The 21,071-nt window shown below is 31.7% G+C and overlaps 1 protein-coding gene across 1 annotated transcript; it reads right to left on the reverse strand.

Moving 5' to 3' along the window:
• Window positions 1–7,942: 7,942 nt before the first annotated feature.
• Window positions 7,943–9,843, reverse strand: LOC105168794 (myb-related protein 306). Its single transcript, XM_011088947.3, has 3 exons — window positions 9,518–9,843; window positions 9,166–9,295; window positions 7,943–8,978 (listed from the first exon to the last, which is right to left on the reverse strand). The coding sequence occupies exons 1-3, from the start codon at window positions 9,648–9,650 to the stop codon at window positions 8,243–8,245; spliced, it is 999 nt and encodes a 332-aa protein (XP_011087249.1). The 5' UTR covers window positions 9,651–9,843; the 3' UTR covers window positions 7,943–8,242.
• Between the last annotated feature and the right edge of the window lie 11,228 nt (window positions 9,844–21,071).

Raw genomic sequence — 21,071 nt, forward strand, 5'->3', positions numbered from 1 at the left:
CAAAGACTGAAAAAATTTGATGGGAAAGCATTACTTTCTATGTCGCTTAAAGTGATTGGTTTTTAGCTGTGATGACATCTAATCCTACATTTTGTGGGTCCTCAGTTGATGATATGCATAAAACCGAGTAATGCCCCCTCTCAAATCCTATCTTTAACGCCAATTTGTCTGATTTATGACTCGATATAGCAGTTCATGAATTTGAATTCTATTGAATATATAGGTATTTATATCACTTTATTAGAATTTTTTGTAATTTATAATTTAATAGTTATTATTTATGTTGATACATCGATCAGTTGTTCAATTTATTGATACATTAATGTAACATATAAGTACTATTTTCTTTTTCTTTTTTTTTTTAAAAAGGGTGGTAAGTCAACCTTTCCATTTTCTTTAATCCTTCTTCAACACCTTCCTTTCCTGAAATGTCTACATTTACCTTCTTGAATCTGGATTCTTTTTTGGGCTTTATTCATTTGAGTTATTTTACTAGTAACCACTACATTAAAACCTGGATAGCTATTTGAGTTTCATACATAATCCCCTTAAAGTTGGACCGATTTATAGGTTTCATTCATTAGAGAAAATCATGCTACTTACCATATCACACTTAATCACTTAATAACGAAAAATATTAATAATAATTACTTATTTAAGTTACCGTTTTCATGAATGCCAACCTTTTCTTTTCTAGATTGATTTTTTCATCATTCAATAGTGTAATTTTGTGAAGCTAGATTATGAGTTTAATTAATTATATATTTATATTTACCTAATAAAAGGTGTTATATATTGAAATTCAATAGTATATCAAAGTAGATAATAAGAAACTTGATTTTCCCTTATATCTAATTAGGTAAACCTGCATTTTTTGTCATGTAATTAGGAGGTGGCATTTTGACGCGGCTTATAAATCTGAGATGGTAAATTTAAAATTATAAATTTTTAATTTTGTTGTATTATCTATGGAAATTACATATTTTCATTGGTGTTTGAAGACGTTTTTTCGCTACGATATTTGATGCGGCTAGCTAAACCTACCAACTGACTCATTCTCGTGTAATTAGAATTTGATTCTTAGTAATAATAGATCAGTTATAATGACTCTAATCAACACAAATGGCATAGGCGCAACCCTAATTCTCTTGTGAGTTTGTCGAGAACACCCCTACTTTTTTATTTATATAATTGAAAAGAAAAAAAGAAAGAAAGAGAAGAAAAGAAAGCAAGCAATCAAGCTTACAAAGACAAGGGACATGAACAATGGGAGTCGGGACGTAACGAAATTATCAAAGAGCCGACAATTTGGACAATTTGTTCCTTACCAACCCTATATACCTAATATTGATGTTCATGTGTTGTCGAATTTTGACATGAAGGGATCAATTCAAGATTGTTTTTTTCTTTTTCTGATTATCCAAGTTAGGGAAGAAACGATAAATGCAGTATCATTTTAATGAATACTATATAATGATCCATATTTTTCAAGTACATTTTACTTATTAACTGTTAAATTCTAATGGGATGTAAAATCAAATAAATGAAGTATTTCACTTTTGATGAGTAAATTAAACCAAAAAATTGCATTAATCACAATTGACATATAAGTTTGTCCATATTTTACCTACTTGATTTTCATTTTTCATATTTGATTCTCAAATCTGGCCATTTTTATTATATTGTTACTTTTTACGAATGCGAAGTCCAACAATATTATAAATGTCAAAGGACAAGATTTTAAAATTTTTTGGAGGAATAATATGTAAAATAGGAATTAACACTTTGATATTTAAGTCAGTAATGAGCTTAGTGAAGACTAAAGCAAGAATACATAGAAAATGTATGAAATTGAGTAGGCTCAGTGAGGGTACATGTGAAGAATGTGTGGAGTGCTACAAAAATGAGAGGGTCTGCAAATTAGTGAGCTAGGGAGCTGAGAAAGAGTGAAGAATGCATGCAAATCTCAAATTATTAAGTTATCTCCCTAAACCTATTTTAACCCCTACTTATAGGAGTCACATGAGAAGATTGAGCAGAATCTAGATTCTATTGGATTTCTTATAAAGTTTATTCTCATGGTATAACATTAATTTAATTGTATGCCGTATTATTTATGTCCTACACAAGTAGGAATATAGTCTATCACATGAATAAGAAAATTGCCTATTTGGGGGAATTAGTTACCTATCCAAGACAACTTGATCTTATTCTGAAAGTTTCGGCTAGTAGAGTTATCTACTAATGATGTGTCATATGAGATAAGAAGTGTTGTCGATGTGCCAGCTGAATTAGTTAAACCACCATTAAATTAAAATTGTTTTTGAACTAGTTTGATCTCGCTAACAAATTTCAGCTATGCTGGAAGTGGCTTTTTGCTTCTTGGACTTAAACTCTTGCCTCAATTGGGCTCGACAATTTTTTCAGGTTTTGGATAAATGCATACCCTAGTTATCATTTACTATCTTTATTTCCCAATTCCTAACATACTTTTTTTTATGTAGACTTCATGTCCCCCCCCCCCCCCCCCAAATAAATAAATAAATAAATAAATAATACTTAATGTCTCTATGTTTGGGCCACAAAAAAAGTGCTTATCAAAATTCCCAATCCACCATTGGTATGTATTGCATTCAATAAGTGTTGGGCTGACAATGGGCCCATTATAGGTACACTCTTGCCAGCCCGCTAAGTTAATAAAATAGAGGTGCCCATACCAATTCAACAGCAGATAATATTTTAGAGTATGGCGCATTATAGGTTTTTAGTTGTGAAAATTAAATACACCTAATCATTTTAACCTTCACAAACTCAATATTTTTTCACTTTTGATTTTTTTTACTTTATATAATCAAAAAAAAATTACGTTATAAAATTATATCGATTTCACTCATTACAGTCTAAAATTGAAGACACAATATATTATAAATGTGATTCAAATTATACTTAAATGAATTCCTTTATTTGTAAGACGACAATGCAAATCATTTGTCATAATATTTTTTTGTGATTAATATTTTAGCATTGTGGGCTGAAATAATGGTTAATAGTAATTTCAGAAATTGCAAATTAATTATTATGTATTATCATTTTTTATAGTAATTAAAAAAACAAATTTCTTGTAGTGTTGGGAGATGAATGGGATTGTTGGATGGGGCATAGGAGGATAACATTAATTCTTGAAAAAGAAATAAATAGGAATAAGAATATCTAAAATTTGGGAGGCTGTTTCATGACCATAACTTTAATTTTTATGACAGCTTCATTGCACACACACATGTAATAAATGTTTTTGAATTAATTAAAACTGGAAGTTGAATTGAGACCATGAGTTTTATTTTAAACTTATTTCCTTGAAAAAAGGTTAGACTTATCAGGTCTTCCATAAATTCTTTCTGCCAATCAAGAAAATTGAAACTGGTAATGGGGACCTTTTTCCATCTTCTTATTAATTGATATTCATGAGGATCCATATTCATAATCATGTGGGGCTTTAAAGGGTCTTTTTTCATGTGATGGGGATTATGAGCTTGGGAAAAAAAAAATAATAAAGTCTTTGCACTGTAATTTAGGGGATATGATGATTTAGTTCTGTATTAATTTAATTTTTTTTGTACTTTTAAATTTTTTCTAACCACTTTGGTCGAAAAATTGCATTGACTTGCATTTGAATCGATTATTTTGTAATTTTAGTCCTGCAACTTATGTGATTGATATTTTTGCAAGTTTTTTTTTATTATTTTCTCATATACTTTCATCTGTCTCAATTTTTTTATTTTACAAATTAGTATATAATATTTTTGTTTATTATATGTACATTATAAAAGTATAAAATGTTTCACTAAAATATGTGTATATAAGATGAGGATATATATAAATGCCAAACGAAATTTAATTGGATCAAATAGAAAAGATATGAACTTGATCCGGGTTGGGATTGTTGGTCACTTCGAGTGTATCCGGAACAGTATTTGGGACCTGAGAAAAGAGGAGATCGTTAGGCTCACTGTGATCTCCTCAACTAAAATCCTCTAATACTTAAGTTAGTTTTGGGATCGAGATAGAAGAATCCGACCTAAATGTATTTAATACGAATGCAGGTGTAATAAATGTCTTCCCATAAATGAAGTATAAATGGCGTATTTATAGGGTAAAAAATATCTACTTGCTTGAACCATGTTTCGTAATCCCTCATTAAGTGTTGTCAAGCGGATAAATGGTTTTTAAGGCCGGGTCTTTTGCCGGACCCGAAACAGGAGAGCACAGATCTTAATTTGGTAATTTTTTTTTACTTAATAAAAAATACTTTTATCGAAAATTTATATATATATATATATGTATATTCACCATGTGCTATTGTGTTAAAGGATGAGAAATTTTACAATATTAATAGTGACTTGATATGTATATATATCATGTGTAATATAAGAGGAAATTTAATTTAAAAATAAAAAAAAAAGGTTTCCGCGGTATCGTTATGATATTAAAAGCTGAGAAATTATGAAATATGAATAGTGAAAAATCGTGCCTTGTCTTCACCTAATTCTTAATGTAATTTGACGTTTGATAAATATTTCTCATGCACCCAAAAAACGTCATTGTAAAATGGGATAAAAGTCAAGCTCCTCCACATGTGGCGCATTAATTAAGAATCACGTTTCTAAAGATATGAGTTGAAATGACATATTAATTTTGATTAATTCATATGCTTTCAATCTCCTGTGCTTGATATTTAATATATATATATTTTTATTTTCACCCTAAGTAGCTTATGAGTAATTTCATTTTTCAATTATTCGAGGCCACGTAAGTCCCATCAAAATGTACATATAAATTTTGGGTATTTGTTTTAATTAAAGGGGAATAAAGCATATAAGTAGGCAATTATAAGCAACTTTGTGAACATTTAATCCTTTATTATATATCTGTATTTTAAATTTTATGAATCAATTAATAATAGCAATGGTAATATCAATAATTTAATTTATGTTGTCCCACATTACCAGAAAATGCGTGTGGTTAGTAATTATAAATATTTCAGCGTCATATAAAATATGACAATTTTATACAAGACATGAATGATAATCATTTTTTTATTTTTGGAAGAAAGAGCGATACGAAAAAATAGTTTATTTTATGAAATTTTTGGATGAAAAATATTCATCTCAATTTGCGATGGAATTTACGATGTATTTGGATGGATTAGCCGGCACAAATTTCATCACAAAAAATTGACCAGTGTTTGCAACGGCACATGTATCACAAAATTGGTTGTAAGTTCGCCCCAAAATTGTCACAAATTTAACTTTGTACAAAATTTGAGATGACTTTTTCAATATATTGGTATTGCCATTGACTCTGATTGACTAGGAAAGTTTAAAAACCCCTACATAATGTTTCTAAGTGTTTTGTTGTGTTTTGTGAAGATAGAGGGAAAAAAATAAAGATAAATAAATGTGTGTTAGAGATAGTATGTATGTTTGTATTTATTTTTGGAGATAATTTAGAATAAGTATTATATGTTTAATGTTGTGTTTTGGGAGACAAAAATTACTATTTATTGTCAAATCATGTTTGATATATATATGTATGTATGTATTTATGTTAAAACAGTTTAAAACACCTAAATAAGGTGTTTTTGAATGATGGCAAACATTGATATGTTTTGACTTGTTTCGGAGATAACTTGAAAATGAAAACAAACATAGTGCTAATTTCTAGGTGTCATGTGTAGACCATGTGGCAAATTCGGGCCAAATTAAAATTTCTTAGACCAAAATTGTCATTTTTGATAAATTAATTACACTGTTTTCTATTGCAATTCTCAGATTGATGAACTAAAATTACCCTATCAACAACTAGAACCTGCTTCTACATGCCTAAGAATAAAACAACCCCTACTAGCCAATAACCATATAAGCTTAATCACTCATCACATTTCATCTACTATAAGCTACTACTTCTGAATCCTCAGACAACTGCGAGCACTACAATATTTCTCAAGCATTTCCCCATAGGTTCCAGGGATCTCCAATTTTACTTTCCATCAGCCTCTAGCACCGATGCATCCAAAGTGCCCAACATAAGGTAAAGGACCATTTCTGCTGCTCTTTGTCCAATTGTTGAACCACATGTAAAATCCATTCTGCTGGTCCTCCAAACCAATTTGACATATTTCTCCATGCTATGTTTGATATTGCCCATATCTGTCTTGCAAACGGGCAGTCCCAAAATACATGTCTTATTGATTTCCACTGGCACACCACACACTACACATGCCGCGTCAATACCCTTGACTTGTGATGCCAATCTTTCAATGTCGGTAAGAGCTTCCATACACATCTTCCACATGAACAGCCTAACCTTCGGGGGAGCCTCAACACGCCATAGTACCATCCACAAAGACCTCCGCCCCCTAGTCAAATGTAAATTGGAGTGAGAGGACGACGTCATATCTCGACCTCTCATCGCCACCACCTGCCTGTAAGCACTCTTGACTGAGAAACGTCCCGACTGTTCAAAGTGCCATTTCCACGTCCCTTCTTTGTCTTGCCAACAACCTTGTATCAAAACCTGTTTCAACCCCCGTATACCCTGCCACGTTTGAGATGGTCTAGAGCCCACGTCTACCTCTCCAAACGATGACATTGGAAAGTATCTAGCCTTCAGGATTCGGCTCAGTAAAGACTCTGGCCTAGTTAAATTTTCCACCCTTGCTTTCCCAACAGTGCTATATTGAAAATCCGTAATTCACGAAAGCTCAACCCTCCCGTCACCGGTGCACGACACAATTTCCTCCACACTACCCAATGTACTCTCTTTTCACCTCGATTATGAAAGAATCGGTATGTCACGAGACTTGACAAGAATGCAAAGAAAGCATGAAAATAAATATATTTAAGTTCTAAATCGAAACTAGTCTCTTAATTCCAGGTATTCGGCACTCAACAAACATAATATATGTTTGAAATAAAACAAGTGGCTGTTGTAATAAAGAGTGACAAAAATATAATCACAAAATTTTTACCTTTCCAATTTGAAGACCTTTTTTCAAATTTTTCTCCTTCAGCCGTGCGTTTACGCAAAGACCAATAAAATCTCCTCTACGTGTGAGAGAAAAATCTAACCTCTCATACAAGAGAAAAAGGTGAATACATGTACCCCTATGTTACTGAACCAAAATTGCATCAGGAAAAAAATGCAAAATAATGAAATTTTGGCCCACTAACATAAGGGTGGTGTCAATTTCAATCCAAATCAATTCATATATATATATATATATATATATTTGAAAAATAGCAATTTCAATACAAAAACCTTAATTTGGTCTGGAAGTTTAAAAATTCCCAATTGCTAAATGTCATATTCCAGCATGTGAAAAATTCCGACAGAATTAGGAATTTTTTTACCAAACTTGCTCTTTTTCATAAATTACGACCATTTATTGTAAAATTTGAAATGATGACCTAGGTACCGAAACTACCACCATCATTATATCAGTTTTGGCGAAATGCCACGACGTTCATGAGGACTCTCCTGATTCTGCCACATATCTTGTTAACAAGAGCCAGAATTGTGGGTTTCCAGGTTGATCTGGCCAGGTCGGTTCGACCCACATACGAAAATGCTCGGATGATCGGATCTACTTTCATGTTATTGTACTTCTTTCCTATTACTACTTTTGGCATTTATGAGTTTTATATTCCACCCACATCAGGCAAATTAAATCACACTGATCTGATTTCTCGGATGTGCGAAACTACGTTAAATTTACTAGCTAGGTTAATTAATTAACTCGGAACTGGGGTTGATAAAACCTCTATATAAATATAAAAATGATCCCAACCCTAATCCCTAATCAAATTTGAATATACTTAATTTCCAAAGCTTTTTAGTTAATTAATCAAGCCGCCAAACAGAGCATATTGTGATTTCCAAAGCATCAAAAGTCAAACCCTAATTCTCATTTCTCAGGAATGTACACCCAATGATGCACAAGGGTACAAACACTTTAATTTGTTCCAAGAGGGATGAGATGATATCATATGAAAGCTTATTCCTATCCACTACTACAAAGTGAGCAATATACACTTTCTGCAAAGGACAAAACCTAATTTTTCTATATTCATGATTAAAACCTATTATCAGTTCATCAAACCCTAAATCTCCAGAAATTAAGAAAATATACCCTAATTAAAAAACTGGTAAGTTGTTCTGAAGATTTTAAGACAACATTTTTTCCTCAGAACAAATCAGCAGTTCCCCCCACCAAGGCCATCTCCATGATCATATCCCCATCCTGCCCTTGTCCACCTGCATCATCGAATAACCATTTCTCCAGCAGGCCAAGGGGCACTTGAGTCATATCCAACTTATAATTGTGCTTCCTCTGATGATCATCTTCTTGCAACAAAATCCCATTCGCATTTCCACTCTCAAACTTGGCTTCTTGATCCTCAATAAAATTCGGAGAATTCAAGAACCTTGTCGTTGTCGCCGTGCTGATCGCCGCCTCACTCGCGCTGGAACTAATTCCAGCTGAAGGGTTATAATTGTTAAAGGAACTAGTACTGTGAGTGCTCTCACATGAGCCTCTTTGAGACAAGCTTGGAGACTTTTTCGACCAGTTTTCTAGCAAACGAGCGATGTTTTCGGCGCTAGACGCATACGTCGACGTCTGAATCAACTTAGTTTCTGAACAGATTGTCGAATCCGTCGATGAATTCTTGTCGGATCTGTGGAGGGAGAGAGCCTCGCATAAGGCCTGTTTGGCCATGTGGATGTCTGTTTGGAGCCTTCTCTCCCACTTCCCCTTTGAAATTGATTGTGAATCTGTACAACTCCCCCCATCATTTTCGCTCTTGTCATGATCATCCCCTTGAGTCTTGATTCCCAGCTTCTTCTTCAAGTGCGTGTTCCAGTAGTTCTTGATGTCGTTGTCCGTCCTCTGGGGAAGATACGAAGCTATAGCAGCCCATCTGCAAACAAACAGTGTGTGTTTCAGATCTAGTTATCTGACCCTAGTTCCAAACAATTGAACATGTTGGGATCTTTGCATGGCCTCCATATTTAGTGTGTGTTGTGCTTGTCTCTGGAGTTACTGAAAAGGGCGTGTGTCTGTATCTATGTGTGGGTGTAGAGAGAGAGAGAGAGAGAAAGGCATACCGATTGCCAAGAAGAGCTTGGAGGTGAACGATCATCTTCTCCTCCTGTTGGGTGAAGTTGCCGCGCTTGATGCCCGGCCGGAGATAATTAGTCCACCGGAGCCGGCAGCTCTTGCTGCATCTAAGCAAACCTGCAGATTTATGGATATATAAATCATCATCATAAAGAGAGAAAAGCAAATGATTCTTAACCAAATTTCAAACAGAAATGAATTCTGAACAAACAGTAAATTATGCATTCAAGAAACTGATGGTGATGGAGCTGCAGAATATTCATTACACAGCTTTTAATGATCACAACCAACCCAAAAAAAAAAGGAGAAATTTCTCGTTTTCTTTTAATTAATTATAACCTGTGTTAGAAGGAACAGCTCTCCAATTTCCGGGGCCATGTTCTTGAATGTAAGAAACCAAGACGATGTCCTCTTCTGGAGTCCATGGCCCTTTCTTCACACCAAATTTGTCACAGCAAGGTGGTCTTCCCATAATTATATATATATTAATAATTATACAAGAAAACCATATAAATTAAAGGGTTTCTTTTGTCTCTATTTTAATTTGTAGATATATATATATGTGTGTGTTGTGTGGAGAGAGAGCGAGAGCGAGAGAGAGAGAGAGAGGAGTGGAAGTGGAGGGGTGGGAATGGTGTGAGGGGAATATATAGAGGGAAAAGAGCAAGAGAAATGGTTTTGTGCAGTGCAGTGGAGGGCAAGCTGGCTGACTATATGCAGAAGAAAAGGTAAAAAAGAGCTACGTCGTATTATCCCCTCCATAAAAGAGTCAAAACCGGACAGCACAGCATTTACTCTTATGCTTGCAAAAAGTCAGCTCTCTCTCTCTCTCGGACACACACACGCCTTGCAATCAATGTTGCTTAACATTTTGATGTACTTGCCGAAAATTAAATATTGCCCCAAAGAATTTAAATTACATATCATCCTCTCCTTAAATATTTAGCTAATCTATATATACTTAAGTTGGTCTATTAATCCCCACCACTAAGTTCTACAGATGGCTGCAGCCTTCCAATTTGGAATCTTATGTTATTCTTCATAACTAAGAAAAGGAAATAAATTACCACAGCGTTGTTCATTATCACTTGACATCTCACTTTTGATGTTCATCTTTTAAAATATTTAGTCATGTGATCAAAAACTCGTAGTTCCTCGATTAATTCAATTCATAAATCAAATTAAATAACAAAAGTATATAATTAGATTGATAGAATTGCATCTTGAATTTCATTCCTTGTGTATAAATTATAAACTTTTTCATCAAATCAAATACATATATATTATAATCTTTATATACATATATATTAATTAAAATTAGGTGGGTATATACGCAACTCAATCTACATTGAGAATGGTGAGAAGATGAAAAGTCTAAGGTTAGGGAGTAAAAGAGAAGTGATTGGTCTGTGTGTGACAGGGTTAGTACCTAAGACCTAGTTCTTCTAGACGATGCCGATGCCGAGGTGGTAAAAACGGGACCCCGCCATCCACCAACACTCTCAATTTTCTATTACACCTAAGTTTTTAAGTCTCATTTAATTCTTTTGGTACGACTCCACATCTGGCCCTTGTTCGAAGATATATATATTAATTAATTATTATAAATTATTCACATGTTCATGCTTTTAACTTTTTAAACATTAGTTACAAAAATAGTGGAGAAAAACGAAGGTAAAATAATGGATGGAGAAATATTATGGCATGGCAAGAGAATCCTTTTCAAGTACTACGCAAAGCACCACCGACATGGTGGTCTAGTCTTCAAGTGCTTCAATTTTCCACTTAAAAGTCTTCCATTCAAACTTTATTGGGTGGTAATTCAATCTGAATCTATTATAATCTGCTTTAGACTTATGTTTAATAGGACGGGTCCTGGATCTTTAAAGACTCGGCCTAGTCTAATATAAGTACGTAATTTTTTATTTTAATTTTTCTTCACTTATCAATATGGCTTCTCTTTCTAAATTAGAATGTCCTAAAGTTCAAATATTAACAAAATATTATTATTTTACTTATTTATTATTAGCTATTTTTTCAATAATTAATGAATTGAAAATTTGTTCAATAATATTTGACGAGGAGGAAGATGAATAAGTTGCTTCTGACGTGCAATTAATTGCTATGAATTATTTGGGTTATTTTGTGAAAAATAATTTCATTTGTACTTAAGAATTTTTAGGTCACGGACAATGGACTTATTCCATCCTAACCTTTAAATTATATACTACAAAAGAAAGGTTTTTTAGGGACAGAACTTCCGACAAAATTGCGTCACTAATAAGGGGTCCAACGAAATTTTCGATGGTTTTTCGATAAACAGAAGGCCATTTTAAAAAGGCACTTCAGAAAATATTTTCGACGATATTTCCGATAAAATGAATATCTGTTGGAATATTTGTGACAGTTTTACGATGGTTCATTGAAAAATTCATACACCGTATCAAAAATTAGTATTTTATTTGAGACGGATGTTGGGACAAAAAATAAAAATTCGACATATTTCTTTCTAGAAATTTTTTATATTGCCATCGGAAAGTTTGTCGGTAAATTAGTCAGAAAAATTATTACGTATATTCTATCGTCGGAAATGTTTTTTAAAAACATTCCAAATTGTTTTGAAAATTGCAATGAATTTGGGATGGAATTCGAGACTGAAAAGATCACAATTTCCATCCCAAATTATTCTAACATAATTTGTGATAACTATCGTCCCAAATATTTTCGACAGTTTTCATCCCAAAATTCGTCCCAAATATTTATTATGTTTTACATAATTTTTTTAATATTTTATAAAAAATAAATTTTTGATCCATATTTTGTCCAACAAAAGTACACTTAATTAAAAATATAAATAGTATCGTTATACAACGTGCAAAATTAAAAATTAAAATAAATCATAATCTAATGCTTTTGGATCGTCTAAAAGCTCAGGGTCAGCAACACCCTCGGCTGCTAGTTGCATTGCTCCCTCAAATGAGGCTTTTGTAGTCCATGGTTGAGCGGCATCTGACATCAAAACATCAAACACCATGCCAAAGACTCCCGCTTTCTCCCACCAGCGGCCTCAGGCCACAACTAGTCTTCTTGAACAATTGAGGCAGTAACATCTGATGAGACCACCTCCTTTGACGCGGGCTGAGAGACATGCTCCTCGAGCAGCTTTTGATGAGTTTCTGTAAATAATTAAATAAAATTTATTAGTCAATAAATAATAAAATATATTAGTAAATAACTACATAATTCAATCGAACAATACGATTGAAATCCAACCGTAAGATACGATCATCTTGATCCCATACTGCCTTTCTTTAAATTTCACATAAATTTGGCTTTTCAATATTTTGTATCTGAAAATTTATGTTACTTTTCTAGGATGAACACGGAGGACATTTTCGACTGATTTCCTACCAAAACTTGTGAATCCGTTCCACTTTCGTTCCAAAATAGTTGGAAAATTCTTTTTAATTTATTTTAAAAAACTAAAACAAATCCAAATAATTATGTTTAGGACTCCTAAGTGTTCATCATTGAGTAATAAATTGTTATTACAACACAACTGAATTGAATATAAAAAATAATATTTTTTTCATACTTTTTTACAAAACAAGAATATGAAAATTGAATGTTACAAGTATGTTGTTTTAATCAACCATCCTTACACTACATAATTCAATCCAACAATTCAATTTGAAATCCAACTTTTTGATATGATCATCTTGATCCCATATTGCTTGTCTATTGAAGGATTCCATCGGAAAGTAATAAAATGTGTTACAAAATCGTAAGAATTTGGAAGGAATTTTGGAACCAATACGAGCTGTCCGAAATTTTCATCTCAATAAAATATTCTTTTTTATAGTGATGTATATAGTAGTGCGTGTTGCACATCCAAATATGTGTTTAATTCATTTAAAATATAAATAATATAATTTTTACTTTTTAAAAATATATTTTTAAGTAAATAAATAAAAAAATATTAAAAATATACATATTGTGAGTAATTATTTAAAAAACCATGAAAATTGAGGGAGAGAGATAATTGAAAGCTGAGAAAAGAAAAAAATAAAAGAAATTACTGAACTTTTTCAAAAAATAAAACAATAAAGATCATAAAAAATTTGGACATGTACTCTCCAATAATAATAAGGTATATATATATAAAAGGTAGCTTAGGAGGCCAAACTATGAGTTCTATGGTGAATAAAGTTCGACTACTAGGGATAAATGATCTTAATAAGAAGCAGATTCCATATGCCTAAATCTTAAGGTAAAGTACTCTAACCTATCACAACCTGTAAATTCTAGAGCGTATTAAATTGATTAATAATAAATGACTATAATATATATATATATATATATATATAATTTGAGATCGATGTTGGGTTTTTAGTTAGTACAACGTGTGATCAAAGAAAGAATCACTACAAGAAATATAATATATAATTATAATTTAATTATCATAATTAATAATAAATAGTTATAACAAATAGTCATTAATCACGATCATATATTGGATGTTGGTTGTGATTTTTTGGAAGGTGGCTAAAATATTAGATATGGTTAAAAGACATAACAAATATTTTTTACCATGATGAGAAAACTATTTTTTTATCGATTTTATTTGACCGGTACCGTGACTAGTTTTAGTTATTTAACATGATTTTTAGTCATGACCATTAATATTGTAGCCAATAATAATTTTCTTTAGTAGATCATCATAATCTAACATAATTGCTCGCAACATATTATATCTTTATATATATATATATATGTAATCCTTAGGGATAATTACACTCTCCTCCCTGAGATTTGGCGTAACTATACGCAGATCTCTTGTGGTTTGAGAAATTACATCTAACACTTCTTAACTTTGCTTCCATCTAATAGATAAGTCCCTCCGTTAGTTAAAATTCACCAAATTGACTGATATTAATAAAAAAAAAATTTATCTACCTTTTATTGACTTATTACTAAGTTGTTACAAGTCAAATAATTTTTTTATAATCAAATTATCTTCATATGTCTTCACAAGTTAATGCATGTGAGGAAGTTTATCTTCACCGTTATAAGAGTAGTTTAGTTCGAAAAATATTATTTGACCTACAATTAGCCAATTATGAGTCAACCAATTTTCATCCAGGCTTTTTGTTAATATCATCAAATTCAATTAATTTTGATCAACGACGGGACTTTTTTGTTAGACAAAAGCAACCATCAAGGGTCCTAGATGTAATTTTCTAAATCACAGAGAGTTTACGTTTAATTATACTAAAATTTTAAAAATCATCAATTAACAAAACAAAATTTATTTTTATTATATAATAAATGTCATTGTTTTCATTCAATATTTTGTCAGTGATACTTTCTGCTTATAATATGATAAAACTTTTGTAGCCAACGTCCGCATGGACAAAATTACAATTTTAGTTCCATAGAATATGGGGCAATATTTTTATCCTTTGTCTTACGGGAGTTCTAATTTAATCCAATATTGAGATAATTGTGCACATTTAGTCTCATGTCAAGTTTTCTATTAAAAAAGAAAATTAGACGGAAAGAATAAATGCAATACACGTGTTTGTCAGACAACCATTTTGATGGGAAAATCTACTGTAAAATTATATTTTTCGTCCCATAGAATAAAAGGAGGCAACACTTTTAATTCTTTACTTTACAAAAGTTTTAATTTTGTTTCAAAATTAGAAAATTTTAACACATCTAGTCCCTTGTCTCCATTCCACCCCTAAGTGTTGTTGTTTCCGTCAATATGGTTGACTGCTAGACACGTACATTGCACGGTTCACTAATGATGGGAATATGTTATGTTCATGTGATGCAACATGTTATAGTCCTATAACTTAGCAATTGGTCCTCAGGTATGCCCTTAATTGATTGTCATCCCAATATAATCTAGGAAATATTCCCCAATCCTCAAATTGGATATGAAACATAACAAAAATCCAAGAAAAATACACCATACAAAATACTACAATATTATACTTACAAATTTAAATAAACCCCAAACGTTAGACAGAAATTGATAAAAACGACTATTTCTGAAATAAAATCTAAAATTTACAGATGCTAACATTAAAAAAAAAAAAAGATAATAAATTAAGGTGATTATATAAGCACAAACTTAAATCATGACTAACTATGATATATTACCCATTATTGGTATTTGTATTTATAAATTATGTCAATCACAAGCATTAATACTACACATTTTATCTTTTTATTAGAAGCTTTATGATTTATGATACACATCACATTCTATGGTTGATGCTGAGGTCAAATTATGGACCATCTTATCTATTTATTTGTTTTATTTATGAGTGAGATACAATATTAAAAATGATAGTACAACCCAATTTTTTAGCATATCATCTTTAGTTCAATTCAATTCTCAACTATATAAATATTCTTCTTTTTATATTATGCACACACGTCCACTGTATTTAATTATTAGTGTTAATAATTAAACAAAAATTTCCTTTTTCTTATAGTATCAAAAGTGCGGGCCCAATGGGCCCAGCCCGTCAATGCTGCAATCTTGGATGTACCACATGCAGGGCACGTGGTACACCACGTCGCAGCCAATTGAAGGCAGTGGGGGACACGTATGGGGATGAGGATTCACATGATTGGGCTGTCAATTGAGCCCATCACAAAAAAGGCATTTTTAATTTGCATTTAAATGGGCCGGGCCCGCAAGTCCCTTAGTTGTCAAAATTGCTGTGACGTTTTTGAATTGATGTGGCGGGTTTTGTTGTTATTAGGCAAGATTGCGACTTGGCCTGTCGACATTGTGATTTTTTTTTATACTCGTCCTGAGTGGTCCTACCAGTATATAAAAGAGATTATAATAAAAAATAAAAAATAATAATATAAGGGAAAATGAAAAAGAAATGTAGAGTGATATAAGAAATAAAAAATAAATTATAATTGTGAGTTCGAAAATATTGAAATTACTATTATAGTTACATTTTTTAAGTAATTGAATGAATTAAAGGATAAATTTAAATATTTAAAAATTGAGCTGACAAAAAGTTCTTTTTTATAATAACTAGTTATCATCGTACGCGATTCTTGCAAGCATATAAAAAAATTTTTGGTGTGAGATGATAAAAAAAGAAAAATTTGTGAAAAGTACGAATTATTATAAATGTGAAGAAGTAAGGTAAGAGAAATATAGAGTAGTGGATAGTTAAGAAAAATAATAATTTTTGAAATTATTAAAAAATATTAAATTACTTATCTGACCAAATTTTTTAAAGGGGAAGAAATGAAATAAAGGGTAAATTTAAATATTCAAAAATTGGCACTACAAAAAGGTTTTTTTTTTTTTAAAATAATAGTATAGTATAGATTTTACTTACTATAAATTAATAAGAAGGATAAAAATGAAACAAAAAATTAATGTGACAATTTCATATAATTGACGTGTATAATGATAATACAATGAAAATAATAGAATTATTTTTCACTGATTATTTATAATAAAATTAAAATGTAACTAATATTATTAATAATTATTTTGTGGTAAGATCAAATTATCTTGACTCAACCACTAAATTAAGACATCATTACTTGACGAAATCATAATTATAAAAATAGAATTCGAACAAATTTTAATCAAAACCAATAAGAACAAAACATTGTACAAATCCAAACAAAACCTTTAATTTTATTCTATCTCCGGTCCGATTTTCAGAAAAGTAATCATAACAACACATATTAATAAAAAAACATGTGTGAAATGATTGGGTGCAGTGTTGACTTGGGTAATAAAAATAAAATTTAATTCTGGGAGGTGCTGACGTGGTTTGTTCCTTCTGGGGTTGGGTGGATATCCTCTACTCTTCCTAGGGGCGGTGGCCCGACTTAAAGGCTAGGCCCCTACCAATGAACGTCCAACACGTTCCCCTAGATATGGATAATTCGTTGCATCAGATTAAATGATGCATACTTAGCTGTACTACGTGCCCACCTATAAACTTTTTAATTCGAAATTAAACTAATTAATAATTATAACCCGTTTAATATAAATATTTATTAGCTTATTATAATTAGAATAAGTTTTATAAAAATATTTTTGATTTATAATTTTTATTTTTAAACTGTTTAAACGAATTTGATTTAAATAATAAAAAAATTCACTTTTAGCAACTTAAGTTTTCTGATCAAATGACGTTTCATATGTCATCAAATTTAAATTAATTATAAAAGATTATAAATTCAAATTCCATTACCGTCAATTTAAAGAATAACTATTTTACGTACAAATTATATGAGAATTACATATGAAAGATGTGTGTATTAGAATATTAAATATTAAATGATTTCTTCTTTCATAGTTTTAACTTGTAAGTGGGTGATCATTTAACGTATATTAATATAATTTGTAAATCAAGTATAATTAACCAAAAGCTAAAATGAAACGAATCTAATTGAAAAATACAAAGAGAAAATAAGACAATTTGGATGGAGCGTTATTATTCTGTTGAATTTTGTCAATCGTATTATACACATATGTATAATTTCGAGATCCGTAAAACCCATAAATTTTTATAAAGTATAAAAATAAAATATTACATTAATTGTCGCGTGCAATAATACGCCTTTTGAGTATATCCATTGCGAGAAAAATATTTTTTCAAAAGTAATTTATTGAATTATTAGTATCTTGCTTTGAAAAACATTATTTATAAATCCAACAGCTCATAATTAAATCGATCGACTTACATCCAAATAAAGCATACAAATATTTTGCACATAATATTTGGTGTGGGAAAGATGAGGCTGCAAAGTCTGACTTTAAAACCCAAGTTTTTAAGAGTGAAAGAGAAAGGAAAAGATAACGTCATATCAGTTCATAGTTTAAGTTATGAACAAAATCCTTTCTCATTGTCTACCCAACAATTGTACCATATCTTCGATCAGCACGCTAAATTATTTAATTCGAGTCGAATATATTATTATCTAAATTTATTTGAATAATTATTGAATTTAAAAAGTTATATTTAAATTTAATTTGATTATTAATTTAATCGAATCCAAATGGATTTTGAATGGATGAAAACATGAATCAAGTGCAAGTAATTTGATGTTTTTGAATATGTTTTCTTATTTTTGCGCTAATCGAGTTGAGTTTGATTTATTTTTCAGTCGTATCTTGGATTAGTTATGCTTATACGGACTGCTTAGTTTTGAGATTAAACTTTGGGTAAAGAGGGGTTGACCAAATCTTCGTTTGTATTAACTATGACATGCTTGTAGTTGCATGAGTTCATCGCTTACGACGATGGCTACATAGTCGTATAGTTCTCATACATTAATTAAGCAATATCCCATAGATGAATCAAACAATCGAGATAAACACGAGAACCATTACCCTAATCGGGTCATAGAACGATTGGGACGAGCAAAGGGAAGTAAGGCCAAAGGATTTGATTAGGTTTCCTGTTTCCTATAATTGTACATATTAGGCTGCAAAGTCAAGAACTCAAATTTGCATACACACATGAACTTGGAAAAAACCAGAAGCAAAACTCAAATTTGCATAGGCACAAAACCTCCCTCTACATATGACAATTGAGTTGACCCTCTCAGAGGCAATACATCAAACACGTTCACCACCAAACAAGAATTCATATCTCACCCACAATCTTGCTTCATCAACACATAGTAATCCCTAGTTATATCTCAACAGTATGGAATAACTTTAAAATATCAGTTTCATGACACTGTTTGTTTGTTAGCAACACTGGATTTTCTCTAACACCTTGAATTCTGGTACATGTTGGCTAAAGAATCAGGTTAGATATTTAGAAACGGTAGCCATATCAACATTAATACCGTAAAATAGGTTAATTTAAGTCGAACCATAGCCTCCACAGCTGTCTGATGATGTGATTTAACATACTTGCTTATGGTCACAAATGCATCAAATGAAGTTAAACAGCTATTATTGTTTGATGAAAGTTCACCTCCTCAGAGGCACTACATCAAACACTTCCACTGGGAACAAAAATTCATATCTCAATCATAATCTTGCTTCTTCAACAAACAGCAATCTGTGCTTATATCTCAACAATCTGTCCTTTTCAATATAATCACATGGACAAAAGTAGGTCCTTTTCGACAATTTGAAAACAGGTCACGTCATGAACCGAGAACCATTAGATCATACATATAATATCAACAATTTTATAACATTGTCACAATCCCATCCAGTGCTTCACTTTATGGCATTGACATTATGATCTCAGTTATATACCTCAGTTTCTTTGGCAGCAACACCAATTTTTCTCTAGGACATTGAATTCTGGCAGATGTTAGTTAAAGAGTCAGGTCCAATATTAAGAAGTGGTCACATCCACATTAAAAACATAAAGTACGTCAATTGAAATATATCAACACGAGCCCCTACAGCTGTCCCTTGATGTGATTTCCACATAATTGTCTGCAATCACAAATGGATCAAATGAAGTCTAAACTAGTAGTGTTTTTTGCAGGGTAAGTAGTAGAAATCATCAGCAGTTTCAGTGTAACAAGAATTTCATAGTGACAAGCACTTGCAGTAGAGAAAGTTGCAGACATTGTGATTGCCTGTATAAGCTAGCATGTAAAAGTATGAAAGTTCTCCACAGCTTAATACTGAAGTTCATACACAAGGACTTTCCATGGGCAGTTATTGTGAATCCATTTGGCTAAAGCTGCTGATGTAACTCACAAAAAGGTGTACGTTATTCGTAAGCGTATTTTGTGATCATCTATATGCATAAACAAGATAATACACCAGCACCATTTGTTGTTAGCCCGTGGAACTGGATTCTCACATTTGACTAAAAGAATCAAAGAAGTGGGTGTTGATAAGGAAGTAGACTATCTTGGTGCAGAAATTATGCATCGACAATTTAATAAAGCTATTTCGGAACTCTTGTTTAGCAAGAGTCGGATTCTAACAGACAGCCATCTATCTTTGGAGGGAGTTGTGCTCAAGGTAGTTCGGTAAAAGTCAAGTCATAACCCAGGTGGGATGGGTCTAGGACAAATATTGATGGTCCAATACCTGTGTAGTGAGTTTCAAAGACGTATGCATATATGGTCACTCACGCCCTCAGTTTACCGCTACTTACCACAGGTAACTTCCCTTCTTCCTGACAACGTCCAAATTCATAAGTTTCTATCCTAAGTTCACCTCAAACAAAACTACACAAAATAAGGTCAAGCACATTACTTGAAACAGCATATCTTTACTATTACAATTTTGCTACACCAATACCATAATACTTTCTTCCCCTTGTTCCACTGCAGCAAGTTTGGATTTTACTATCAGCAGCTTATACTCTCCTTCAATAGCTTTAGTCTAAACATTAAAGTACTTAGATTCTTGTTCAGGGAAAAGTTTGGTGATTAAGGTGGGAGTAGCCTCACCAGGAAAACAACAAAAGAACCACAAATTTTGTAGCAACTAAGAGAAATCTAAGAGGAGCATACAACTTTCCTATAGGAAAGACGTACAATTCAAAAAGCCTGAACTTACAATGCACATTAACAAGTAGGAAAGAAAGTTGAAATATATATTTGCCTTGATTTTGGAGAATCATTTAATGTTTCGGTATTTGAATTTGTTTCTTCTTACATTATAACATCTTAATATGGTTTTATCAATTTATTACATTGGTCATTTATAGTGGTTAGAAGGCCTTTTTGTGAAATCTCATTGGGAATACGTATATGCCTTGTGACTATTCACATTTGTAGTAGCATCACAGTTTATAATTACATTCTTGTCCCCTACAACTTATATATATGTAATAAAATGAGCATTAATCATCAAATGATACTAGTTCAGGGGAGTAAAGAACAAAACAAAAAAGATGGA

The sequence above is a fragment of the Sesamum indicum genome, linkage group LG8 (genome assembly GCF_026168435.1).
Source record: "Sesamum indicum cultivar Baizhima isolate 11 linkage group LG8, ASM2616843v1, whole genome shotgun sequence".
Lineage (NCBI taxonomy): Eukaryota > Viridiplantae > Streptophyta > Magnoliopsida > Lamiales > Pedaliaceae > Sesamum > Sesamum indicum.